We start from the raw sequence: 11,334 nt of genomic DNA on the forward strand, positions 1-11,334 counted from the left end.
CGCTTTGCAGAAATCTCTACAAATTGGCTTGTGATAATACACGTACTTAGAAGGCTCGGCATGGCCAGGTGGGTTCAAGCGTTCGACTCGTAATCTAAGGGTCGCAGATTGAATTATGGTCTCACCAAACATGCTCGCACTTTCGGCCGTGATGGCGTTATAATTTTCGGTCAACCCCATTATTCGCTGGTAAAAGAATCGCCCAAGAGTTGGCGGTGGGTGGTGATGACTGCCTGCCGTCTCTCCAGTCTTAAACTGCAAAATTAGGGACGGCTAGCGCAGATAGTCCTCATGTAGCTTTGCGCGAAATTCAAAAATAAACAAACTTGCTTTGAACCTGAACTGAGGAATATATTATTAAAATACAGCCGAAGTAAACAACCAGCACTTACATGTGGTATTGGCAAAATGCCTGAAATTCAAACGATACGCCAACAAGGAAGTGTAGTAAAATAATACAGAAAATCATAATTGCGAAGAATTTTCACAAATATCAAGGCAAGTATTTAATAACAATGATAAACATTATTTTGTTTCATCAGATATAAAAGCAAAACACGTTTATTTCAAAAGTGTTTCAGTAAATAACCATACGTTAATTGCAAATGCTTTGTTACATCACAAGTGTTTTAGAAAATTACCTCACGTTTTTTACAAGTACGGTTTTATGTCATAAATGTTTCAATTAAATATTGTTGCTCTTTGCTTGCCCTTCAAGAAGAGAAACTATCTTAGAATTATAGCGCTTTGTGTTACAGTTTAGAAAAAGGTTCAGAGAGACTGTATCATAGATTAAATCTCTGATAGATTTTATTCCAGTATGGAAATTGAAGTCCAGTTATATTATATGCTGTTACAGTACGTATAGATACCGTACATCGCAGTTCAGAAACAGTTGAATTTTGTACCAGTAAAGAATATTCAGATACATTTTATCTCAGTACAGAAAGTTCAGAGATATTGTACGACTATATAAGAAACATGAATTAAGACACACGTTAATTAGTCTTGCAAACAAAACAAACTCTATGGTGCGTCCAATAATTATTTCTTATTTACTTAATGTTTTATGTTTCACAATTGAGACAACTGAACCAGTGGTGGACTCAGCAGATAGCTCGATGTGGCTTTGCCATCGTGAAAACTCACATACAACTGAATATAAATAAACTTACCGAACGCTATTTTCTACAGACCTGTACTTGTATCGTTGGCACTTCATGTATGCTTAACAACTCATGTTCTCATTAAATAAGTTCCTTTACCCACTTTATTTTTTCAATTAACAGCTCTTGAAAAATGTATAAATAGATCTCAAATCAATTCATGTGTTTTATATACTTTACTATCATGTTACTGAGCATAGGTGTGTCCTTCTAATACATGTTTCAATTTTTTAAGGTTACTTTCAGTAACTTTATTGATTAAAATGTCTGTAATATATTTAATTTATAATATGTATAATGTATGTTGTATTAAATGGCTAACTTAAATATCATTCCGCAAACTATGTTTGCCGTATATAAGACTGTATATATAGAAACTTGCTTAGAGTGTGGTTGTGATAATATTATGATGAACACTTCTACTTGTTCAAAATCTTTAAAGAACTATTTGGAATATGTAACGGTTTACAATGTAATAGGTCAAACACTGATGTCTCGTGTGAGGTGTAAATTGTACATATTATGTACGTCTAGTGTGGTGTAGTTCTCTTTATGATAAACATTTCTATTTGTTGAAAATTTCTGAGGAACTATACAGAAAATGCAACGGTTAAGAAATTAATAGAAGTAACACTAATGTTTCATGTGAAGTTCCAATGTATGCTGTAATGTTTATCAGTTTTTCGTTTTATTCACTTTTTCATTATGATTATTCAGCATTATTAGTTTGATATCCTGTTTAGAAACAACCTAAATTTTATGGGAAATCGTCAACATTATGTCTGATAACAAATATAAATCTTATTCTTAATTACCTATATTAGTCACTCAATTAATTATCAAATTCTGATCCCCATTGGTTGATAAGATCAGAAGCTACTGAATATAACAAACTGCTATACTTTTAACAGTTTTGATGAATCTTATTAAACTCGACAATAAAGTGTCATATTGTTTTCCTATATCACAATAAAACTGTAAAAATGCAGAAAACCTGGAAATGTTACGTAAAGTAAAGCCAGTGATCTCGTTCCTCCATACTGTTTCAAATAACTATTAAAATGGAAAAGACGAAAATAGATCAATAAAATATTTCATGTTGCAACTGGAATTGCCAAAAATGTAGAAATATGTAAACTTAAGTATAGTCTTTCTTAAATGATCTGAAACCATGATTTAATTTGATTAATACAAGTTTCCTATCAAACATTTTCTGGAATATACCGTCATCTAGTTTTTACCCAAACAGTATATGCCTGTCGATTAATAAGATTTTAAATTAAAATTATGATAACATCACATCTAATAATGGTTTCTGACTGTAGATATAGTAAAGCATCAATTGTGAACTTTATTAGACTGACAACCGCTGCTTTCATTTGTTGAAATAAAAATAGGTTGTTAGATGTTATAGTATCAATAAAAAAGCTGTATTATGAAATAGAGCTTTTACTCTAATTAATCTTACTTCATATCCCATAAAAGAACTTGGGGAATTGGTTAATTACCTATCAAAATTCATCTGTTAGTGTCACGTGATAATGTGACCCAATAATATCATTGCATAAGGAGTTTTGAATACTGTTCCTAAGATCTTTCGCAATATTACCTTGACCTAATAACTTAAATTCCATACAAGTTATTTTGCTTTTACAAATAGATTTTCCATAAGATACGCAGACTTCGAAATTAATATTCATTTTTTCCATCACGTAGAAATTGTTTACAAATTGGTAACAAAACAAACTCTTTGTTCAATTTATTATTTCCTTTATCACAATGAATAATTTTTAGTATTATGTTTTGAAGAAAAATATAAACTGATGAAAGAGAATAACATTGATAACAAATGAATATATATCTTTATTCATCCAGAATTTTTTGGAAATACGCGTCTCTTATTTTCAAAACTATATGTTGTCATGAAACATACCTCTAAATGTTCTAATGTTAAGTTAGTAATGAACTGACGCCTACCTCTAAATGTTGTAATGTTAAGTCAGTAATGAACTGACGCCTACCTCTAAATGTTGTAATGTTAAGTTAGTAATGAACTGACATCTACCTCTAAATGTTCTAATGTTAAGTTAGTAATGAACTGAATGACATCTACCTCTAAATGTTCTAATGTTAAGTTAGTAATGAACTGCGCCTACCTCTAAATGTTGTAATGTTAAGTCAGTAATGAACTGACGCCTACCTCTAAATGTTGTAATGTTAAGTTAGTAATGAACTGACATCTACCTCTAAATGTTCTAATGTTAAGTTAGTAATGAACTGACGCCTACCTCTAAATGTTCTAATGTTAAGTTAGTAATGAATTGGCATCTACCTCTAAATGTTCTAATGTTAAGTTAGTAATGAACTGACACCTACCTCTAGATGTTGTAATGTTAAGTTAGTAAGGAACGACGTTTACCTCTAAATTTTGTAATGTTAAGTTAGTAATGAACTGACGCCTACCTCTAAATGTTGTAATGTTAAGTTGGTAATGAACTGACACCTACCTCTAAATGTTGTAATGTTAAGTTAGTAATGAACAGAAAGTCCACCATGTACATACACCATTGCCACAGTCCGTTAGCCCATTGCAGCCAGCACTTGTATTGCGCCCAGGTCCAGCCAGGTTTTGGAAGAAAACGCTGCTCCGTTCAGTAGAAGAATGTATATGTGGAAATTGAAGTGTCCTTAGGTAAAGCTTCACGGTAGAAAACTTTGACATTCTGGTTACAGTTATGAAAAAAACATGATTACAAAAAATAAAACAATAACGGAATATAAATCACAAACACGTTTCGTTTTTTTCTTTTTAGAAAATCGTAACAAAACGTCAAATTGATATGATTACCTACTACTGTTTCCTTTTAAATATAAATATTATATATAAATTACACACTATGTATATATTATATACGGTGGTTTATAATTTCTAACAATATTTTAGTGGTTCTAACAAATGTAAAACTTGAGGCAAAATGTTAATTCTAAAAACATTTTCAGGTTCAACTTGAACTCGAAATAAAAATAACTGTGTGAATAATGTATTAATTTATACATATTGACAAGTAGTTTCTAAGTAACAACAGGTCTATACAAATTGACAAGTAAAGTTGTAATTTCTAAGTAACAAAAGAAATTCATATCTCACGAAAATTTATTACACGTACCTATCCACACAGTAATGAATGATGAGTCTACATAATATATTCATACACAAAACACAATACTCACTTAGAATCTCAGGTTTAATTCAGTTTTCAATTCACACAATAAAAATAAATAAATGTTGTGTTTCAAATTATTTTATTAAAGAGTTTATTTGTTTGAAGTGAAGACCAAAGTTCAATAAGATGTCTGTGTTCTGTTCACTACGGGTGTTGAAACCTGGTTTCTGACGTTGTGAGTCCGTAGAGGTACCGCTGTATCACCGAGTCATAAAAAAGTACAAAATGTAAAGATCTATAATTTATTTTGCAAATGTTCCTTGCAACGGGGCGTAAGCAGTGGGGTATAAATCCCTAGCAACGGGGGGTAAGCAGTGGGGAAATTGTCTCTAGCTGCGGGGGGTAAGCAGAGAGAGATATGTCCCTAAGAACGGGTGGTAAATAGTGTTCGAAATGCACATAGCAACGGGGGTTAGGCAGTGTGCGAAATGTTCCTAGCAACGGGAGATTCAGTGGGGAAAATTTCCCGAGCAACGGGGAGTAAGTAGTGAGGGAAATTACCCAAGCAACGAGGATTATTCAGTTGGGGAAATGTCCCTAGCAACGGGGTAAGCAATGGGGAAAATGTCCCTAGAAACGGGGGATAAGCAGTGGGGGAAATGTCCCTAGGAACGGGGGGTAAGCAGTGTGGGAAATGTCCCGAGCAACTAGGATTGCTGGTAATTCCTCATACACATACTTGAAACAGTCACCATCTTTTCATCCTTCTATTCCTATTTATATGGATGGTTTGAAATCAGGTGACTGTGGGCTCTGCCATGGTTTGTTGTGGCTCAGTTGTAGCACATAGAATCCGCTAAACATTTTCTGTGTTCACTGTACGCCATTTCTCTTGTCCTGGAGTACATGCTTTTCTTAAATGATTTAAAGAAAGACCACATTTGGGGACTGTAATAAGCCATGGTGAGATCTGCTGACCAGTAAATACTGCTATGTTATCCAAAAACAAACCCAATGCTTTTTGTAGCTCTATAACCATTGTAGCACTGGCATCTTTTGATTCAGTTGCATGGTGAAAATGCATATATATATGGATGTGAAGTTTTTATTCATCAGAACATCAAGCGCTCTATAGAAATGAGGAGCCCATCTTGTCCCTTGGATGTTCACAAGTTTTAATGTTCTTTTCTTCTAGAGCATCACCGACACTTTTTTAATCCCCTACTTGCTTTGGCACTCAAATGATACTGTTTGTAAAGACCTAACAGAAGGTATTTTATGTACGATAAAAGCTTTCTATTCCTTCACAGCATCCAACAGTTCCCTTTCATAAAAGTGGGCCACACACAACACCTCAACTCACCATGGCATCCCATCTCTAGTACGAAGTGCAATTAGTCCATTTTCTGCTCCATCATTGATGGAAACACCATCAGTACCTATAGTGGTTGCCTTTCTTTTGCAGTTCTCCACACGAACTGTCTCAAATGCTTTTTCAATTGCTGTTTTTAATCCTGTGGCAGTATCACTGGGTGGGTGAAAATTTTGTAAAATTTTCTGCCTTAACAAATACAGTTTCTTCTTCAATTACTCCAGTCTCTTTAGACACATCTGAGATGAAGGAAAACACTGCAGCATTATCAAGGTCTGCTCACAGATCTTGCAAGTCCAAAAATTTTGTAACAACATTTTCTGTCTTAACAAATACAGTTTCTTCTTCAATCACTCCAGTCTCTTTAGACACATCTGAGATGAAGGAAAACACTGCAGCATTATCAAGGTCTGCTCACAGATCTTACATCATGTCATTAATACATGTGATAAAATTTTTCGCTGATTTGTCATTTATGTACATGTCTCCATTTATTTTCTGTAAATCGCATAATAGCCCAAATAGAGAAAACAGCTGTTCTGTTACTACTAAGTAATAGGCGGTAGTGAAAAGTTTTTCCGGTTTCTCAAGCTCATAAGCAGGTAAATTTCTTATGCATAAATCTATCTGCTGAACCTGTGGTTTATATTCAGCATTGGCAGCTTGAACACACGGAGTATTTCTTCTACTTATATCGTGGGCTTTGATCAATTGTAGGTGAAAATTACTGGTACCTTTTACCAAGACACTATCTCTTTAGCAAACGTTTTTGTGGCTTTTGCATGCCTTGCAAAACATTTCATTAGTTTCTTGATCACCCTTTAACCAAGGGAATGTTTCTTCCCATTTCGGTAGGTAACTCCGAGATCGCTTCTCTCATACTTTTCATTGCATTCCACAGAAGACATTGGGTTACTTCCTTGATTGATTGATCTTGCTGCCGAAGCAGCAGGAATGATCCCACTACAACCATTGACACTTATGGTGGTGCCTGCTTTTTCCTTGACTCTTTTATCCTTGTCAATTCTGTCATCTTCACTACAGAGTTCCTTTGTACAACTATTGTCTTTACTAATATCACTTTCTCTATTCAATTCTAAACTCTCATCATCAGATTTCCTTCACTTTTTGAAATATTTCAACAAAGTCACATTCTTTTGTAAAACCACACATTAACCACAGACAAGAACTGTTGTTCTGTTTTTTGGATGCACGGACTTGTTGGGCTAGGTAATTTATGTGGAGACAACCAGATATCGGAGGGAGGGTATCTGTTCACAAAAATTGCTGGCCCTGAAACCCTGTCACCCAAAGGTGATGTCATCGGCACACAGAAACTACCGAACAAGGCTGTTCAATAGTTTAAACATGTACCTTCTAATCTATATGTTACAACATGTGTTGCCGGTGTGGCAGGGGAAATATGTCAAATGAAAGAAATTGCGGCTTGTTTGCCCGGCTTCCAGTTTTATTACAGGCTGTTATTGCTCATTATCGGCAAAAATCCGTTAAGGATGACCAATAAAACAATTATTTAAACGTAGAATATCACTTATCCGCTCGGGAAATAGACATAGCAAGAACTGTTGCCCGCAGGTAATATTTATATGTCCTGGGACGTCGGGAAGTTCTTAAATTTGAGCTCTGGACTGTAGTAGCCTATTTACAGTGATCGTTCTGTACTGGTACAGGTATATAACATATAATCAATTGTACACTGCACTGCATGTTGAACTATTAAATAATGGGTTAGGTCTAGGTTAGAGTATCTTAATCCAACTCAAATATCTGAAGAATGAGTTGTAATCTCAACTTTGAGCTCAGTTTTGACCTGGGAACTTGAAATGAGCCAACAAACCATACATCAACAAAATAGGCATATTTCTGAAACTTTATCTGCATGCATGGATGCGAAAGTAAATTCAAAACAACGGCTTTAAGTTAATTTATTCCACTTAATTATTTCAGGCTACAGTAGCATTTCCAGTGTTCTTACACTAAACTAGTTACAGTATTTAGGCCTAATGTTATTGTCACTCGGTTCTCAGATTACAACTCCAACGTTAGGCCCAATGCAAATACATTGCAACTGAGGCCACGAACGTTAAGCCGAGTACTCAGTACTAACCTTGTTCACTTGAACTTGTTCAACTCGTGCACTTTTCCAGACAATCCTTAATTGATTTTGTTGATTTGTCGGTGCTTTACACTAACTTTACATGAAGCCGGTGCCACAGTACTGTACTATTGCTAGTGGTATAGTGTATACATAACAAAGTTAAGAATAATGTTGTCATACATGTCTAAGTCTTACGCAATTTGACCTAAAATGTCGAATTATCGTCTTTAGACTGCTCCGACCAGTACGTTGTTTTGCCGGCTTTTCAAAACATACTGATCTGAATTTACAATCGCAAAATAGTTAAATTACACCTAAAAAGTTTGTCGTCATTGTCTCTGTGCTTCTGTCTCGCACTGTTCGTTCGTTTCATAACAATATCACCAGAGGACTGGTTGGGGCATTATGATTTCAGGATAGGATCAAGAAAGAAGTTAGAAGAATATAGTTGTGATTTCCATTTTTGAGTCACAGGTCGGAATTCCATCACAGAAAATGCTGTCCTTTTCTGCCGTTGGCTATCGTTTATAATTCGGGACAACTAACGCAGGTATCTCAGGTATAGTTTTGTTTATAATTTAAGAAAAAAATATTTGATAAAAAATTTTACTGAACATATTATTCAAAACTTCGCCTCTGTTTGGTTTGCTGATTTGATCACAAAGATGAGCACTGATAATTAGTTAAGTGAGGATATCACTAGGGGTTCAGATGGGTGTGACTGCTTTTACACGCAATTATCCGTTTTTCGAAACACGCGAAGGACAAACAATCTAGATGCACTTGTGAACTAAACATACTACCTCAGGGTATTCAAACACACACGGTACACGACTACTTCTTATATACCTGATGCTAATGTAATAGGCGGTTTTTATTGTTTCAGACTGAACATACACTAGACAGGAGTAGCCTTAGTTCAGTCTGTTACCACACTTACAGAGTCTAATGGGTTATTGTTATGTTAGAAGAAGTAGGCTAATAAATAACGAAACAAACGGCATTCTTGGCCTTAATGTAACCAAAGTTGATAAGTGTAACCTGTAAGAAAACTATGTTTTCCTTTGTAAATGTGAACAGGGGCTTTGAAGCAATAGAATTGATATGTGTAATAGACGTTGCCATGGTGGCTATTCGTTACACATTGTATTTTCATATTATCGTATAAACACACATTATAGATGTGATAACTGTTTTGGAACTACACGTAACAGTGGCTTACCTTTTCTTCTCAACTTCTCATATCTTGAAGAATCTACATTATCTATGTCAAGGTCTCTTCGTGTGGTTGGATGGTAACAGTAACATCGTCTTGAAGTTAACGAGTCCATTAAAGCTACGTGTGGTTAATTAGGCTTTAATTTCAAATTATGTTTTTAATTGGTTACTTCATATTTTGCGGTAATGTTGGAAATATTTATATTTTAAATAACTCGAAACAGCTTTCTCTTTTGGACCAGTTTAATAATGTGATGTTCCCTCATTACAGATGCTATTTCGAAAGCAGCATCACGTTTCGACAGTTCGAACTTTGGACATCTGTGTCATCAGACTGCAATTTTTTTAGCGTACAATTATCGTTTCTCATCCCTGAGTTCAAGATCAGTGAAAGTGATTGAATAAATGCAAACATTTTACTGTTTCGTAACACAGAAACAATCGATATCCAGAAACTTTTTTGAAATATTGGATGCATCCCTCAATAATCTTTAAATCTCCCCCGCGAAAGATTTAAGCACTTAACTCAGTTGGTGAGACACTCGCTTTGCTCGAAAGAACTCAAATATATATTTTAAAACTTTATTACCATGTTAAAAAATTGTCTCCCAAGTAATAGTTATTTCATGCCCTTGAGACAATGGCTTGAGGACTAGTACCTTTTGTAAGAGGGAGAAAGAATGTAGTAACTTGATTTGTTAAGATGTGTATTAACAGCAGTAATTAATGGGTCACTAGATAACTAGAGAAGACAAACCTAATAAATAATGTGTTAATCTTATGAATGGGACAGTGACTTGTTATAAAAACATAATGTGTTGAGTCATTTTGAAAGATGTCCTAATTATGTGATTCAGAATCATACAAATTGAAAACATACTTTGTTTCTTTTATGAAGGCCCTTGTGGACTGTACAATACTAGAAAACGGATTTCAATTCCAATGGTGAGTAGAACACAAAAAGCCCTTTGTGTAGCTTTGTGTTTAATTGCAAACAAACAAATCTTACTTGAGGACGGATATTATTTTCATGAATTAAGGTATTTCTTTCTGTTATTTTTATGCAATATTTCCATCTCGCTGTCTTCAAAGCAGGTCATCTCAGACATTGTTTAAAATGAATGACTTTGATTCTTGTTCTATGGTAAACTAATAAAGCAAACACGAACAACAGTAATCTATTACAATATTTTTTCTCTACAAATAGTTTGTTTGTTTGGGAATTTCGCACGAAGCTACTCGAGGGCTATCTGTGCTAGCCGTCCCTAATTTAGCAGTGCAAGACTAGAGGGAAGGCAGCTAGTCATCACCACCCACCGCCAACTCTTGGGCTACTCTTTTACCAACGAATAGTGGGATTGACCGTCACATTATACACTCCACGGCTGGGAGGGCAGAGCATGTTTAGCGCGACGCGAGGCGCAGACCCGCGACCCTCGGATTACAGAGTCGCACGCTGCCGCGCTTGGCCATGCCAGGCCTGATCTACTAATAGAAAATAACAATCGAGTAACCAAACGATCAGAAAAATTACTAAATATGAAGAAAAGGAGTATTCATAATAATCAAAAGTCAGAGAATTTCCAAACATGGAGGTGTATGGTAACAATTAAAGAGATTTCAGAAATGGAGGGAGGGTATTCAATAATAACTAGAGAGAAGCGCAGACATTTCCAAACATAGAGGTACAGGGTATTCTGTAATGACAAAACAGCCAGGGTATTTTCAAGTATAGAAAGAAGAATTATTCAGTTATAACATAACAGACAAGGACATTTCCAAACACGGAGGAAGAGATTATTTAAGAAATAATTTCCCTTGATTCACTAAAAAATAAAACAAATGTGAATTAATTCTGAAAAAACATAAAGATTCATTATGAATGAGACGATAACTCACAATAAAAAATATGTTGTCTTGCTATGAAAGAAAAGAAGACTTTTCGGAAGACTCATTAAGAGAGACAATGCCTTATTATAAAACTCATGTTAAAGTATTGTAAGAGATGTGTTAATTGTTATCGTCCAACAGCGATATCATGCTCAAGAAGTTCTGATGAACAAAACAATTTACTGAAATTTGACAAAAATGCAGAGAAAATTTGAAAACAAGCTTGTGTTTGTTTGGAATTAAGCACAAAATTATACAACGAACTATCTGTGTTTTGCCCACCACGGGTATCGGAATCACATGCTAGCTAGTGGTGTGAGTCTACAGGCATACCATTGTACCGTTGGGGGGGGTCGCAACAAGCAAGTAAACAAAATTATTAATTCAAAATAGGCTTCTTCTTAA

The 11,334-nt window shown here is 34.9% G+C and overlaps 1 protein-coding gene and 1 long non-coding RNA gene across 4 annotated transcripts in view; one reads left to right on the forward strand and one right to left on the reverse strand.

Annotated features, from left to right (window-relative positions):
• Window positions 1-11,334, forward strand: part of LOC143243033 (uncharacterized) — a 233,121-nt gene that overhangs the window by 205,029 nt on the left and 16,758 nt on the right. The gene's annotated exons all lie outside the window — the stretch shown is intronic.
• The window catches only part of LOC143243032 (prolyl 4-hydroxylase subunit alpha-1-like), a 273,473-nt gene that overhangs the window by 5,932 nt on the left and 256,207 nt on the right, over window positions 1-11,334 (reverse strand). For 2 of the 3 annotated variants that reach the window (XM_076486664.1, XM_076486666.1), the window contains one exon: window positions 3,632-3,889. The exons of the other annotated variant lie outside the window; for it this stretch is intronic. In XM_076486664.1, coding sequence (XP_076342779.1) covers window positions 3,867-3,889 — 23 coding nt within the window. In that variant the 3' untranslated portion in view covers window positions 3,632-3,866. Of the gene's footprint in view, window positions 1-3,631; window positions 3,890-11,334 lie in introns of those variants that run through there. 3 annotated transcript variants of the gene reach the window in all.

This window comes from Tachypleus tridentatus, unplaced genomic scaffold (genome assembly GCF_004210375.1).
Source record: "Tachypleus tridentatus isolate NWPU-2018 unplaced genomic scaffold, ASM421037v1 Hic_cluster_2, whole genome shotgun sequence".
Taxonomy (NCBI): Eukaryota; Metazoa; Arthropoda; class Merostomata; order Xiphosura; family Limulidae; genus Tachypleus; species Tachypleus tridentatus.